Here is a 17,419-nt window from a genome sequence, read left to right on the forward strand (position 1 = left end):
TTAAATATATTTTTATATAATAATAATAATAATAATAAGATAATGCAATAAGCACATATAGCGGTGCATGTGACTGAATGTCACGGAGCTATAAAAAAACAGACCCACAGAGGTGTGCTTGAAGGGAGCTCAGAGTAGAGGCTTGAGGAATCCCAAGAATGTGAGCTACATGTTATCAAGCGGGGACGTTGTCCCATCTGCTACAGTACAGACTTCCTGGGGCGCCTCACGCGGACGGCATGCTGATGTAAGATCAACCATTTGTAATGTGTCTTTAATGGCTTTTGTAATAAAAATGAATGGGGTTGTGTTTTAAAGTGCGCAGCATCTCGAGGATAGAAAACCTTTCGACATCAACTCTGGACTCGACCATTCAAACACAATTCTACAGTGATGAGCAGCCCAGTATTCATCGCGACACGCCAGCCCCTGTGTGACTTGTCTGAGGATCGCTACAATTATTGATGACAGAGGAGAAGATTGTTATGCATAGCCTGTACAGGATGCCATCAGAGAATGTGATTGGGAACCTTTTGAAAATGTCAAAGTGACACATGATTATGAATATTAAACAGCCATGTATAGCCCATGATTACTTGACAGGAGGAGGGGATTTGACAGATGGAGGTCTGTGAATCTCATTTTGAGTTAGAGTGATGAATGGCGATATTGCGGCAACAGAATGCACCAATCAAATTAACAGGAAAGTGATGTTGTCCTTTGTAAACATGATCTCTTCTAATGTGAAGAATTCCACACATTCCCCAGACAAATGTTCTGAATTACATGCAGAGTGGATTGTCAAAGGCCTGTCAATAATGCCCCCATGTAGGGGGCATTAAGATGGCTTGATTTTGTGCAGTTTAGGGTTGGACTTTAAAATGAAGTCCAAAGAGATTTGTTGACAATTAGCAATGAGAGAGAGAGGGCGTGATGTTTTGATACAAATGACTTGCTGGCATGCTATGAGGAAAACATAATCAACATCTACACCATAAATACAATTGTCTTGATTTAGCACAAGCAGTCCTGCGGTTCAACTGAATGTGAGTCACTTTATTGTACCCCAGCATTGCTGAATACATTAGTGGAGAATGGGGAAATGTAATAAATTATGCTGCATTAATACGGCAACACGTCAAGTATTTGTGGTTGAGAGTTCATTCAAAAAGACCACATTTCTGGCATTGCATCATTTCTGAATGCACATTCCTCAATGCTTCTTCAATGAAGACGAATAAGAGAGTTCTATAAAGTGTGTCTGTACTGTAAGCAATATGAGATTAAAGCCCATTGATAATTGAAAAAAGGAAAAAAGGAAATAAATTGTGAGGTCCAGTTAAATCATTTCAAGTTATGGCAAATAGTCTCGATTACCTAATTTGTCCATCTAGTCCAGAGCCTGTTATCATTTAGATTTAGACATTTAGATCAAAAGCCATTTTCCTCTGCAGGAACTAAACAAAACTTAACGTTTAGCCATTGTCATGGGTCCTCTTGAGTGCCTGGAGCAAGAGATGAAGCTAGATGTAAATTCCAGGTACTTTCAGTACTTAATGGTGATGTGCAAGAAGATGTGTTGTCACATCATAACAAAAATGACTATAACAACAGCAACCGCCAATTTACTACTGAATCTATATTAAACAGGACAACCAATATAAACAAAAGAACAACACTGAAAAAATGGTTGTTAGGCAAAACAAAGATGTCTGGGTGAGGGTACCATTAAAAACAAAACAAGGACAAGAAGATGTCTCAGCATCTGGCGACGACACACAAAATAAAATGATCAAACTGCTGAACTACAAAGTGGTTTTAAAGAGCTGGACCCCATTTTTGACCACCGACAGTAACAATGTGCAAGAAAATTAATACCTGAACTACTTTCTGTGTTGTGGTTTGTCCCACTTATATGACAGTATAGTTAGGACCGTTGTTGCTTTTTTAACAGTGTAAATCCAAAATGTCTCAATTTATAGAGTTAGTTCTAAAGAAGAAGAACCAAAGCCTCACAAAGTCGGGGTAACGTGTTGTTAAAGTTCTAATGGGCAAGCCGACTCTCCGTGGTAATGACATGATTATGAGTGAATCAATGTGAAAGTCTCCTTTTTTAGTTTTCATTCACACTTTGCTAACTTGTGCTCTTAAAAAAAGTAGTGTCTTTGTCCCGTCCATTGAGGATTAAGTTACCCAGTAAGAATATTTCAGCTTCCAGAGCAATTCTTGAAATCTAACTCTGCGCTGCCCTAACTCTACGTTTATTAGATAAAAACCTTACTACTGCAATAAAACTCTACACTTTTTTTTGCTAACTATGTCGATTTTCAAACATTCCTTTTTTTTCCACAGAGTCGCATCAGCCTATAATGTGCTCAGTCATGTGTGCAAAATGTTAAAGTGCACATGCAAACAAACACACGCACACACACACACACACACACACACACACACACACACACACACACACACACACACACACACACACACACACACACACACACACACATATTGTAAATAGCTGCTGCACTTCTACAGAGGCCCCACAAGCTGAAGGAGATGACTCAGCAAAAAAAAAAATCTGTTTCTTATTGCTTATGTCAGCTTACAGTTATGGTGCTAACCAAAGTGAAGAGTGGACGGTGGGCAGAAATGCATTGAATAAGAAGAAGAATCTAAGTACAACCATTTCATAACGGTTGTACTTAGAACACATAACTCCTAATCCAGGATGTGTGTGTCGTCTTGGAAAAAGCAGGACACACAAAAGAAAACAATGTAGATAATAGTCACGATCCATACAGTCCGTTTTGGTTTCCTGGACAAATGTATTGATTGATGTTTGGCAGTCTAACATATCTGCAGATTGTAAATGTGAGTATTTGCTACAATCCTGACCGCTATTGTCATATAAAAGTCTTCTCTATTAATAACTCAAATTAATATTACATAAGTTATATATTAACTGAATATAAACGACAACCATTGAAACAGAACTTTAGAACTTTCTCATTTTAAAGTTGGACTTTATGTACAGGTACAATGCTACTCTCTAACACCTCAACCACAAACCAGACAAAGTGTATCATGTGGAAAGATGCTGCTAGATCTAAAGCCAAGGTCTACAGTTCAGCCTAAATAATTCCCCTCGTATTTTGGATGGATGTAACACGAGTAAGATTTGTTTTCTGTAAGTATTGTCACCTTGTATACAATATAGAACATATATATAATAGTATCTCTTTAAATAATTACATAATTTAGAATGTGTAATGGCTTTCTATGGTACAGTGTGTTTTCCGTGAAGTGGGAGGAACAGTTGGAGAAGGGATGAATGGAGAGATACAGACAGAAATAAATCAGAGACGCTAGCTGAATAAATAAATCTAGTATTAACTTGATCAAGGTGAAATACAGTCCTCTTGTCCCGTTGTAGTGATCATGTACCAAAAATTGGTCATGATGCACAAAGTTGAGAGGTGTCCTGTCCAGAGAAAAAAAAAGCGGTGTCCAATTTGTGCCTATATGTACAAGTGCTTTGTTAGCAGCACGAGTTTGGTGTTAGACTTTGGCTGGAGCTTTTCACTGGTGACAGCAAAGGAGCGACGGAAATGCCAAGGGTCCGTTATTGATCTGAACGCAGACGTTTTTTTAATCTTTTGCCGTCACCAGGACGACGGTTGGTTCTAGCAAGCGAAGTCCTCAAATACCCCGTGGTGCCCGGCGTGGTGGTGGTGGGGGTGTGGGACAGGGTGGTGGTGGTTGGGGAGGATCGTGTTGGCGTACGCCCCCTCTGGGTGACTCCGTGTCATGTCATTCGGCTCCTGCTGAAGGCACAGCAAACACGTCAACTTCATATGGGACAAACCTAAATGATAATGCACATTGATATTACATCGATCCAGAAAGATCTCTTGACAAGGTCCTTCAAAACCAAGACACTGCTGAAGTACCGTGATCATGTTGCAGATTCAATAGTTCAACATTTTGGGAAAGGCTTATTAACTTTCTAGATGAGAATGAGATGAATGGATTGATATTCAATTCAATTCAAATTATTTTGTACAGCCCAAAATCACAAATAACACATTTTCCTCAGAAGGCTTTACGATATGTACACACACGACATCCTCTGACCTTTGACCCTCACATTGGCACAGGAAAAATTCCCCCCCCGAGATGCTGCCTCTCCCCGGATGGACAGATGCCAACAGATGTCTTGTGTACAGAATGAACAATATCTGTGGGCTAAGTACGCAGCTGGAGTTAGGAAATAGATAGCCTAGCTAGTGTATCCATATGTCTGTGCAGTGGCTATAGATTTAGATACTGGGGTCTTCTGTCCATATTGGAAAACTAATTTGGCTTCTACATCTCCACTGGAAAGTAAAATGTGATGTTAGCCATCCACACCAGGTTTCTCTGGCAGCCTTGTTTAAAAGTTATAGTTTTAGTATTTTGTTTGGAAGTATGACACACTTGTGGTAAAATGTGAGACAAGAAGTCTATTGTTCAGATATACGCAGAATGAAGTTGTGCAATAACAAATCCAAGCTCCAGGGGAGGATGTGCTTTGCACTGTGGTTAAGACTAATTAGGAACAATGCAGTAATAGTCATATCATTATTTTAAAAGTGAAACAATATGAATTTGTTTCTCCCTGAATTATTCCCTTGTGGTTTCCTGGTTACAGTGCTGCATGGCAAGTTGTGGAATAGTTGTTAGAGTACAGTGTGTGCTGTACCTTTGCTTTTATTTCCTCGAGACCCACTGTTGCAACAGTGCTGGTCGGCGGCTTGTTCTTGTTCTTCTTCTCCTCTTTCTTGGGCCTCAGCAGGCGTTGTAGCCGGTGCTTAATCATCTGGTTTTACCCATCGTGCAGCAGCAGGGAGGGTGGAAGAGCAGAGATGAGCGAGGGAGACAAGAGACCGAGCAGAGTTAAGAGTTTGTTCACTGTGCTGTCCGCATTACAGTCCCCCCCCTGGCTTTGCTTTATTCATATATGATTGGTAGTCAGCAGGACGTCGGGTAGTAAGCTATATATCAGCTGAGACAGCTGTTGTTAGTGGCATGTCAGACCTGAGCGGACATTGCTGCAGTTTCGCCAGCCTGGAAATACAATACAACTTCTTATAACTACTGATACCATTTACACGGCCAGTCCCAAGAGTTTCTGATGACTAACACATGTCACAAATACAATAACAATAATTAGTCAATATTGAGGAAAAATGTAAATGTACAACAAATACTCCAATGGGTTTTCAATAGTGACAATAGTTTGTAACATATTTCTTGCTCGAGACAAAAGCCATACATGTGTGCTAATTACATCACGGCTAATTCTAGTTTAACAATGTGAGTGACTGATGTGTGTGGGCTTGCACAGGCACCATACCTCATAGATATAATCCAGTATTTCTAAGACTGTCAGGATGCTGGCTCCGATGAATAAGCCCATCTGTCCACCAATGTCACCTGAAAAGAGGGAGCACTTAAAGAGAAGCACATTGGACATAATGCTAAAGTAGTTTCTGTTTGCTACTAATGTTGACGAAAAGTAAGTGCAGCCACAACACCTTTCACTCATGCTACTGCGAGTCTATTTGATAAAGTGACGGAAATCTTACCTAATAAACCTGCAACATCGTAGGCTTTTTTTTGCTCAATTGTTTCATAGTTGAGAGCTTCAAAGAAGATATCTAAGACCAGGAAGTTGTCTCTGGAAAAACAAGTGTAGTGTGGATGTCAAACACAGTGAAATGCATGGAATGTTTTTATAATTCACAACAAGTCTAACGCCATTTGAAAAATACCATCTCCAGTCATCTTTATGCTCACTGTAAATTGTCATGATTGAATTGCCAGGCCTACAGCGCTTCACACAGATCAGTGATTGTGAGATAATGAGGTGTTGCAGGGTTTAACTGAGATGAGGAGAACAAGCACCGACAGCATGCTCAGTCACTGCCATGTCTCTGATCTCCCTGGAATTACAAAGTCTGGTAATAAGTGTTGTACGGCATCATGGGCTCTTTGGTGTAGGCATGTTTACCTTTTACCACATCCCTGCCTATTAGGTGCTGAGAGGAATGACAGTGTAAACACATTGTAAATGCATTAAATTGATTATAATCTGAATATTAGTAATGGTTTCTAATTCTAGTAAATGTTATTATTGTGCTGAATGAATTTCACTGGATCTTCCTCCTTTCACCCCTCTACTACGGGATAGACACATCATAGGGTCATTCAGACCACATTAAGTAGTAGCAACTCAGTTTCATGATATTTTTTTGTTTGACAGACCATCAGACAGACTGACAGACCAAGATAAAGCAGAGAGTACAACTTCTCAGAATCTTATAATTCACAATAATAAATACATTCACTTTTCATTTGAATACTTGTAATAACCCCATAGTGCCTTACAATCGACTTGCAGATTTTCTAATTCCAAGAAGATCAACTATTCTCCTAAAGACGAAATAAAAAATGTATGCTTCTATGAAAATATAATAGATTTTTGTTTATATTTACGGTTGTGTGTGTTTGTTATCACCGACCAGAGGTCATAGTTTATGGACCTTTTTATTGAGCGCCACATCACTGCCCATACGTGAGTTTAGTCATGGTGAACATCCCTGTCATACCTGATGTAGTCCTCTGACTTGTCGTATTTCCTGGAGAGATAGCGAGCAGAGCCCTTGCTGGGGATTTTGACCATGGAGAGCTCTTTACCGTAGCGGGTGAGATTACAGGGTGTCTCGCATGGACAGGCATCCCCACTGTTCTTCTGTAGCTGGGCTGAAACACAATTGAAACAGTGGTTTAACAGGCACAGACTGGCTCAGTTTCAGGGATGATTTGATGGCAGTTGCTCTACCAGAGAATCACACAAGATAAATTACACAGAAGGAAGAAGCAAACTCAATCTGCAACAAAGGAAACAGTGTGAAGGAATAGAGTGTGTCCTATGAGAATAGAAGTGTGGGTTTTTTGTGGGTTTTTTTAACACTTAGGTAAGGCAGGAACTGCTGTACACAGAGCACTTACATATTATCACCATATATAGTTGCATTAACAATAATTTGGAGCTGTGTTTCTCACTACTTCAGCTTTTAGCTCTGTTTTGGTCTCCCCCAATATTTGGATGCTAAATGCTCGAATATGCAGCTGTAAACAAGATTGATTTAATTGTGGTGAGAGTAAACCAAACCAGTAAGACCAAAACAATTAATCCATTGCTAGAATAAAAATATGAATTGGTCCATGGTAATGTTGGTCCATTCAATAACCATAGAAACGTCTGGTAAGCAGGCGTCCAATAATACTATCCAATATACGAGCAAACTTCAATTACAAGTTCCAGTCAACACTTTAATCACAATCTCTGCACATTGTATATTAGACTGCAGGTAACCAGAGCAACATCATTTATGGGACATGTTACATTACATTACATGGGTCATTTTGAGGATGAACAAATTCATTACAGCCTTTGAAAGAAGAATTAACGGTTTGCAAAATCATTAAGACACCGCCAAATATGCAACAGACCATATGATATTAATAAACCAATATTGGTCTGGATATATTAACAAAATTATGTGTTTGTCTAATGGTATTATTTAATAAAAAACTGTAGCAACACTGTTTACAGTAATTCAGTCACGGCAAATTAAAGTAAGTGCCACTAAGGGCTCTGCAAAGCATACCTTGGCTTAACACCCAATTAACTTTCAGGCATGAATTGTTCACACATTAACAAATAAATGTTCACAACCCTAACTCTGAAACAATGCTACATACACAGGAGAGTAAATAGCTTTGCACAATCGCTCTTTTCAAATTCTAAATGCATTCAGTCTAAACACAAATGGAGAAAGGGAGCACTGAACATAGTGATTAAAAATTGAGGATTTTATAACTCTAACAATACGATTATGTGTATGCAGGAGCATGGTGGCATATATTCTTTGTCTGATATGGGAACAAAACCGTTACAATTTAAATATATAAATTATATTCTAATTTATTACCTCTCATGGAGGGTGAATGTATTCTTTGATTCAGGAATATGACCCACATTAATATGGCCAACTCTTGTAAGATATAAATAAGATTTTATTCAACCACATTTTAAATAGGGTTTGAATGCAGCAAAGGGAGACATAATTACATTTTCTGGCTTATTTGACGGAGTTATGATAATTATATGTCTGCCATTACCATGAAACATATCTTTTTTACATCAACTCCTGATGGCTTTGAAACCAAGGCACCTTTGTTCATTCAAGATGGAAGTCGTAGCTGAGGGTTAGGGGATGCAGATAGGCAGGAACTGAGAGTCAGTTTAATATTAACAACAACAATAGAAGCAGCAAAGCCATCAAGCTCTAAAGTGTCTAAATCACAATGAGGAAAAGTCATTTCAAAATATCTAAAGTCTACCTCCAGGTATTTGTGTTACAGCAAAAAAAAAGAAATCCTTATCATGCTTACTGAGTGTGTTTCCATTTCCCTTTGGGGGAATCTATTGTAATGAGAAAAGAAATGAGGGAAGATTGTTTCTTACCGAGTGCTTTATCAACACAGTTGATTTTACTGGGAGGGCAGATATCTGCAGTTCCTGGAGAGGAGAACAGAAAAATGAGTCTGATCAATCTGAAACAAAATGATCAGTGACCCGTGTCTGCTGCAAGGAGGAGCCGTGGCTGTGAACAACACTCCACAGCTTATTAGTCATCTTCAAATGAGGGCAGGCACACAGAGGGTGACTTCCATCCACGGAGCACTGAGGACGCCTGTCCTCGGATGCACTGAGAAATGGAGCATGCTGGCTTCACACATAACGCACATTTAGAAAGTCTTTATAAAACAATCAATGAGTCATTTCCTCGCAGAGAAACATATCGCCCAGGCTATTAATGACAGGTATTCATTAGCAGCACAATTAATTGGCAGAGGTGTGTTTGTCCGTCTGTAAAATGTTCATGGTGTTAATGTTTTGTGGAAGTCTCCTTCCGAATCACAAAGAAATGTTAATTAATAGGTAGTTAAATAATGTCTGATGAGCTGAACAGAGTTAGACTTATTCTGTTGTGGAAATAACGGGTGATGATTTCACACAGAAGGAACCATCATTATATCTTTTTGATTGGAGAAACTTTTAATCATCTTGTGTATTTTTTTAAATGTTGTAATCTTGTGTGTGGAAGAAAAAGCTGTGCAGTGTCTCTGCATGCTGTCCACACACTAAGAACAAGAACAACTTAAAAGCCTTTTTTGGTGGTCATCCAAATATAGAAATAGGATGACATACTGAAATATTAATCTTGGACTAAAGAATCCAGGAAAACACAATTTTGCTTCTACACATCCCAGTTCAGGAGCCCTGAGCAAAATATAAAATACTTTATAAATAACCATCTCAAATGGCCAGATTTTAGGAATCTGTGTTCTGTTGGAGGCAACAGCAGACACAACATGAAAACAACCTAACAATATAATATAAATTCAACATAATACAATATAATTAAAAGGACAAGAAACATGAACGCACAAACCATACAAAGACAATTAAACAAGCACAAAAAAAGTGTAAAAACTAGAACCGAGAACAGCAGGGGATTAAACAAATTGTGGGATTATGCAAACACATGTCAATCACAATTTGCTGGCATTTTAAATTAAGACTGTAAACAGAAAGAAAGAAAAATAAATAAATGGATTATGAACATTTGTGCTGTTCTCTCAAAATCAACACACAACTTTAGCGACAAACTGCTGCTGTGGATACAGCGGAGTGCTGGGGAAAATAATTATTACTGTAAATTGTATAAGGCGCAGAGCTCCTGCCTTACACACAGTACTGTTGTCACATCGGGGCCATAAAAGGATTTTCAATTCACAAGCTGGCCTCAAACTCCTTTGGCAAGTGTTTGAGTTAATCGCTCTCTAGAACCTCTTGAAGGAGTTTCAGCCAACTTAATATGCAACAATACATTTTATCGCCTATTGATAAGTGCATTGAACTAATGCAAGCTTCCCACTACTAAGCTCTCTTCGAAATCCGGACTGGGCAAATGGCCTGGAAAAAGCTCCCACATTTATTACATCTGAGATAATAAATACAATATCTGGAGTAACAGATCATCACAGATAACAAAGGGGTTCTGCTGCTCTCTAAACACATCTGCTCTGTGAACAGCCCTCACTATCTATCAAGACTTCTTCTGACCTGTGACTGATTGGAGGGTTGGAGGGCTTTTCATAGGTTAGCTGATACCCGGAGCACAAGATGTGTTTGCACTTGTGTGAGGCTAAACAACAACAGGGATGAGTAAAGTGAAAGCAGTGAGAGGTTTCAACGCAGTGACCAGTTTTACAGGGCAGTCAACAGCCATCTTGGCTGGTTTTCATGAGCTCATAGCTGACTGCAACACAATCAGTATCTCGTAGCGAGGCACTGACACCCTGCAGAGCACACAGATCGATTAGAAATGCGTCCGCTTCACAGCCTGTCCAGATCAAATGATTGGCGCTGATTTCTCTTTGCAGATGGCACCACCACTTTGGTGCGACCGTTATAGCCTGCGAATGCCAGTTTAAAAACGAGTGCCGTATGTGTTAATGTGTCATCTAAGATGCACACAGCGAATATATTCTAGAGACTGGTGAGACTCCATTTGAACAAACTCCATCTATGACGCAACAGTTTAGTTACAGCAGTGTGGGGTAAAATTAGTATTACAACTGGTTTCTACCTCAGATGTCTCTGACTGTGTTGCTTACTCACATCAATAGACGCATTTGTCAGTCGTGCCAAATTGATTCCTGCATCCAGTGTGAGTTTCCTGCCGTCACTTTAAATGCGACCACCTCAAACATCCCCACTTGTCAGAGCCATGAGCCAACATCAGTTTTCATTCAGTGAGTCAGCTCTTTGACTTCCTGCAGCCCGGCCATGATGACGCATGCGCTGAGTGAGTCCAAACATCTTATTATGTGTTTGTTGGCCTCAACTTTGTGTGTCATATCTTCAATGTGCTGGATTTGTGTCTGTTTGTCATTCTGCTCTGCACATATTATCTCATTCACTATAATTCAACAGTAGATTTCTCTCTCTCTCTCTCTCTCTCTCTCTCTCTCTCTCTATATATATATATATATATATATATATATATATATATATATATATATATATTGATTTAGAGGAGCCCCATAATATTGAAAAGATGAAATCATTGATATCATGTTTGTGGTACACATATGATCACATATTGTAACTTTGTACAGTTATGGTTACAGACTCTCGCTCCACCTCACTACACTTTTATTTTGAGTGTTATTATTTTGCCAAAAAAGGGAAAATAACGTACAACAAACAAAGTTAATGATTCCGTTTACTGATTTCATTGTTTAAAAAGAAGTTGAAATAGATATTGCAATATCGCAAACTCTTTTGGCCATAAAAAAAAAGTCTAGTGAAAATTGTAAAAGCTCTTTTTTTTCTCTTTGTTTTTTATCGATCAAAGATTATAATAATTGCTTACCGTACATACAGCCTCATTTGAAAATGTTATTATTTTTTGTTATCTTAAAATTGTCCTGAAAATGAATCAGAATGTTCTCTGTGCTACATCTGTAATGTAATCATTTGGCATTTTAAATTGATTGTGCGTTTGAGGCAATCTCCCAGTGTGTAAGTCAATGTTAAATGAATCCTATAAAGGGCTGTTTGAAAACCATCTACCAGTGGAAACTAAGCACGAGAAACACCGGGACTGATAACAAAAATCAATAAAAAATAATGAATGAGCACCACAGAAGCACAACAGCTGAGATGCTTAAACAAATGGTTCAAAAAGTCATTGAGACTTGTAGTCTGAAGAGTCAGTGTCCAGAGAGCCACCAGCACGGCTGAAGGGCATTCCACTCCAGGTATTAAGCATCAAGGTCAGGCATGTGGCAGCCCACATTATGTCCGCGCTGGAATTATTCAAGTGAGCAACAAAATAATGTGTACATTGTGTCATCGACAAACACAGGGCTGGCTGTTTTTCAATCACGTAGACCAAACAATCTTTAAAGCAGAGGGAAATACTCTTTTGGAGGATTTTGATTTGTCTTACTTTATATATGCTTCTCATGTCTTGACCTTGAAGTCTCCACATAACATCGTCCAGATTTATGTTGGTGTGTTTCTACAACTGCACATGCATTTCATTCCTAGTTTATTAATGTATTAATTCAATAAGTCTTACTCCCCATGCCACCTGCTGTGCTGTGTAAATGGGAGGTGGGGTTTGATCTTACCGGGCATGTGCACCATCCTGCAGCTGCACACTCGCAGGACCTCGTTGGTCTCGCAGAGCAGGCGACATGCACTGATGCTGTATGTGTCGTATCCCGGGAACTTCTCTTTGCTGGTGGAGCGGCAGTTCCCCCAGGGCTGGGGCAGGTAGGTCAGCTAAGTACACAGAGATGTATTAGACCTCAGTCTGAACCACCAGGCGCGAACAGTTGCATGAAGAAGAGTAATCATGTCTGTGATGAGGAAGACCTACCCTCTGCTCCTGACATGAAACAAAGGTCTGGAAACCCGGAGAGACGCCGAAGCCCAGCTGGTGGATGTAGGGAGGCTCGTCCTGACTGTGGATCTGAACTCGGATGCCGGCCTCCAGGGATGTCTCATCTTCAGGATGAAACGGATCACAATCACGGAGCATTGCAAAGGGAGAGTACAGGGAATTACAGATGGCTGCCATTTATGACAGATAACTGCAAACCATATTTCAGTCATGTTTGAAAAACATGGCAGTCAGGATTAATATTATGTGACAACTACAATGCAAACACAAATCTGAGGTATTGTGTTCAGATATTTCCTCTCACAAATCACATTTTCCAGGTTGCAGGAATGCAATCAAAAAATGCATTATTTACAGTGTGTGAGCCATAGAAATGGATGCAGGTTTTTTTAAAGCCCAGCAGAGTTATCTCATGCTGTGGCATATGATGGGATTACATGGGAAAAATAGTTTTGAGGCTTACTTGTCTCTCTCCAGATGGGCAGATACTCATCCTGCTGGATATCCAACATGATCTCCAGCCCATTTCCCATTCCACCCTGCTTGCTTTTCCTGGATGTCGTCTTGTTGCCATTAAAGGTATAGCATTTCCCATATCTGGTGTAAACCTGGAAAAGAATAGATTCCTATCATGAACATCACCATAAACATGACAAAGTCCATGCGCTGGCTGTGACAATATCCTACTTGTAGTGCATTGCAATGAAGGCAGAGATATGGATGACAAAAATAGATAAACAGGCAGAGTGTCTGCTTGGGCAAGTTACTGAATATTACCCACAAACCTCTGGATACAGTCTGCCGGCTGGCTTAGTCCCTCATGGACTATGATAAGCTGTTCCCATTACCCACCACATAAACCCTGCACAATACTGTGCAACAGTACTACCATCCCACTGAAATATCAAATGGTATAATAGATTCTTTAATCTTCTTTCAAGAGAAAACTAAAGACAATAAGAGAGACATCATGTCACCATCTATCAGAGGAGCCGTCTTTGTCGGGGACACATTGTCTCTTCTAAGGCGCTGCACTGCAGAACATGTGCTTCTCACAAATCATTTATCTGGTATCTCCCTGCCAGTTTTAAAGGGATAATCAGGGATCTACATGGAAACAACAACATAACTAAGCAAGCAGTCAATAATATGTGAGGATATTTGGCTGCTTACATTTTTTGTCACAAATTACATTATTATTATACAGGTGTTCTGTGAAAATGCTACAACAAGGGAGACAAATAAGAATAAAAAAAAAACGTTGCCCTTTTGAGAATGCCTCACATGCCCACAACTATCATGGGTGAACATCTCTCTCCTCCCTACACATTTATAATACATCATAATACATCTTTTCACAGGGCGAGTAACCTATTGGATTTGTTTTGTTCAAACATCAAATAAAAAAGTAATCACATGGCAGAGGTCAACTGACGATTGGCTGGAGAAATGACAGTGAGATAGCAATCGAGCTGAGAAGACGGCAGACGCATCATTAAAGAGACACTGCGACAGTCCTGGCATTCTCCGAAACATCGACATCTGTGTTCTGACTTTGATATCAGCTTGCTCCACCTAATGAGTGCTGTGATGTCTAAATAAGGGATGCTGGTGGAACAACAGACGCTCTCATTTGGAGACCACAGGGTGTATTCACATCTGAGATGGTTGAACAACAAATCAAAGTCCCGGTTGTGAGGTTCAGTCCACCAATTCCCTGGAACAGTTGGCAATTTAGCAATATCCACAACAGTGATTAGAGCAATAAATGAGTACCAGTTCCAAAAGCTTGAGCTTGTGTAGAAGGAGAGCTGTATTTTACACAATAATAGACCTTGAGGCTTTTGATCTGCGTGTGTGTGCATGTTTGTATTGAGCGAGTTTTTGAATGCATCAAAGTGTGTCGTAGATGAGGAATCAGAGAAATGGCAGACTCAATTACAGATCTCCGTTTGGGCTCTGATGTGGTAAAAAAAGGATCTCCATGGTGAAAAGTTGTTCAGTTAGTTCTGCATTTCTTTGTAAATAGTAGACATTTCTTCCGGGTGGTGTGATTAGAAAATGGGAGGTGGCAAAGTGGGGGTGGGGGCCGGAAAGAAGTTTTCAAGTGTGACTTTTGACTGACACGTGCTATTAGGTTGAAATGGTTTAATCTCTATCTGGCTGGTGCGGAGCAGTTGAGGAGGTAAGCTGCACTTATCATTGATCCTCCCCCCCCGTTCATTGACACACTTAAGCCTCCGCAGGCAGACTTTATCTGATGGAGCAGGCAACAGAGGCAAAGGAGGATTTCACTTTAGAAATGCTCCAAACACCCCGACCAAGTGCCTGGTTTCCGCTCTAAAACCTTGGGCTCTGGAGGAAGCCGGTGAGTTTACAAATGTCCCCAGAGAGTACGGAAAAGTTTTCCCATCATCTCACGCAGGAAATGGTTGTTGGCAGAGCTTCCACTGGTTTGTATCTCTCTGAACCCCCCCCCCCCCGCCTTCTCTGTCTGCATCTGCAACGTGATTGATGGATGCATTTTTCTCTTGTTACATCGTGCACCAAATTTAGCAAAGGCAACAGGGCTGACTTGGGCAATTCCCAAGTGGGGACTTGCACTGCTGTTGACAAGCTGAAGCAGAACAGCAGCATGGCAGTTACAAACCAAATAAAAAGAGGGTTCGTACTCCTCTGAGTGACTCAGTTGTTTACAAGAGCTAATTATTGCTGCTCCTAATGTGGCATTGTTCACTTTGTTGCCATTCGGAGGTCTGAAATAATATCACTGCAATCAACGGACATTTAGATGGTAATGGAAAATAGATCCAAACAAGTGTTTCAGTTCTGCATTACTCTGTGAGTTGGGTCTGAACACAAACGTATTACACTTAATATTATATGTTCTGACCCCATGTTGTGTTATTATTTATCTACTGATTTTACATAATATTATTATACTGTTTATCCATATTGTAATTTTACCATTCAAGGATGGATACTGGGCAAATGGCCCGGGGCCCTGTAAACTCAGGGGCCCCAAAGTAGCAATTTGCTTGAATAATAGATAATTATGGCCACATGACATGATCAGACTTTTTGTCGTAGGACCCTGAAATGAAACTAAATATAGAATTAAACGATTGCTAATTTGACCATTTACAACTGGGCACACCTCTCTACAGTGACACATCAATGCTTTTTCTTTGAAAAGGCTTATTGTTTTGGTTTCACGGCCTCCAACTGGACTGTTTTGGTTCAGCCTCAACACTTCTTTTCAACAAAAGAAATGGCTTCCAAAAACCCCTCTGTTCCTGACAAAGTCAGCGTTTATCTGGTGAACATACTGGAACATTTGGCAATAATTTTTTCCTTAACTTGATGCTCGGTATCTAGTGTTAACGTTCAATTCTAACACCTTTATTAGTAAATAACTTTTTTAACCACAAACTCACTCACACAGCAAACCTGGAGGACAGTATTTAAGAGAGTACTGGTTGTTTTCTGGGTTTCTGTGCACAATGCAGAATGAATGGGAGGCCTTATTTAATGTTGTACCTATTTTACCTTGTTAATCCGGCAGTATACCTGTCTACTGTATTTATTAAAATATATATTCAATGTGTGAGGGAACTTTTTTTTGTGTGGATTTTTTTACTTATTAAAGTTGAGAGTCTACGGGTAGAGGGTGTCTAATGTTCACTCTGTCAAGCTTTCTGAGGAAAATCTGTGATTCTGGGCAAAATAAACCAAGTTGGCTCAACTTGACGAGACTAGACATTAAGATGGAGCCTCATCTATTGCTGCAACATATTATGGAACAATGCTAGACTTCATGTCATTTGCATATACTGTATGTCACCAATTATAGCGTCAGTGTCCTAAATGTCAATTCACTATGTGTTTTTTGGCCATGTTTTTTCTTTCAAAGTGTCTTGTTTCATTCTCGGTCTCTCCATGCTAAATGTATTGAGAGTCCGACCCCATACCATGTAATTCAGAGGCCCTAGTGGGAGAAACCCTTTAAAACCTCTTTATGGCTGTGATCTGACAATCCCATGGCACTTTTCTTTTTAAATAACTTCAGTGCTTCTCCGGAGGACATCCATTTCCAGGCAGGTGGTGTGTCACAGGGTAGCTCTCTGAGTATGAGGAAGGTGGATTTGAATTAATTTACGGAGGGTGGTAGAATATGCCAGAGCACTGATTGGCAGTTGAAATCCATTAAGGCAGGCTCATGCAGGTTTAAGGTTGAGACAGTGCGTTCTTTGATTTAATGGCTTCATTACAAGCTCCCAGCAGTAAGACTTGAATCACAATGTGGCATGAACTGAATATTTACATTGTTTTTCTGAATGTTTTTGCGGTGTAGGCTGCTGGTCAATGTACTACGCTGAAGAAATCTTATTTAATATATTATCACCTTTGTAATAGATAATGTGGTCATCATTCAGTTTGTTTCAATAATTGTATTTTTTTGTTAAATGATTATTATGTCGAATAAGTCTAATTCTTTCAAAATACTCTTTTCTAGAAATCCCTGGTATAAAGGAAACTGCACTGTGAGCAAATGGAATTGTATCCCATTTGGCAGACATGTTGTCTTGTTGTAAGACAAACTAAATTTGAGACAGTGGACACAATGTAATTTTTACACAGGTCATTTGCATGAAGGAGCTGTTTGACAAAATATATTCCTCACTTTTCTGCCATAAAGACAAAGAATTACAAAATCTAAATATAGCATTCACACCACAGATAAAAGTGTCCCGGTTCACATTTGTATGGACTATATGGATAGGTCATGCATGCAGTTTGTATTTTAATGCACAAACATCCCT

The 17,419-nt window shown here is 39.6% G+C and overlaps 1 protein-coding gene across 2 annotated transcripts in view; it reads right to left on the minus strand.

The window, feature by feature from the left end:
* Window positions 1-1,037: 1,037 nt before the first annotated feature.
* asic4a (acid-sensing (proton-gated) ion channel family member 4a) overlaps window positions 1,038-17,419 on the minus strand; it is a 73,094-nt gene continuing 56,712 nt past the window's right edge. The window contains exons 2-10 of one of the 2 annotated variants that reach the window (XM_034562282.1): window positions 13,060-13,204; window positions 12,573-12,700; window positions 12,322-12,475; window positions 8,579-8,632; window positions 6,654-6,807; window positions 5,631-5,722; window positions 5,399-5,478; window positions 4,745-4,861; window positions 1,038-3,824 (exon numbers count right to left, since the gene is read on the minus strand). In XM_034562282.1, the coding sequence (XP_034418173.1) occupies window positions 3,687-3,824; window positions 4,745-4,861; window positions 5,399-5,478; window positions 5,631-5,722; window positions 6,654-6,807; window positions 8,579-8,632; window positions 12,322-12,475; window positions 12,573-12,700; window positions 13,060-13,204 (1,062 nt within the window). In that variant the 3' untranslated portion in view covers window positions 1,038-3,686. Of the gene's footprint in view, window positions 3,828-4,744; window positions 4,862-5,398; window positions 5,479-5,630; window positions 5,723-6,653; window positions 6,808-8,578; window positions 8,633-12,321; window positions 12,476-12,572; window positions 12,701-13,059; window positions 13,205-17,419 lie in introns of both variants that reach the window. The other variant, XM_034562281.1, reaches the window with a different exon arrangement.

This window comes from Cyclopterus lumpus, chromosome 21 (assembly GCF_009769545.1).
Source record: "Cyclopterus lumpus isolate fCycLum1 chromosome 21, fCycLum1.pri, whole genome shotgun sequence".
Lineage (NCBI taxonomy): Eukaryota > Metazoa > Chordata > Actinopteri > Perciformes > Cyclopteridae > Cyclopterus > Cyclopterus lumpus.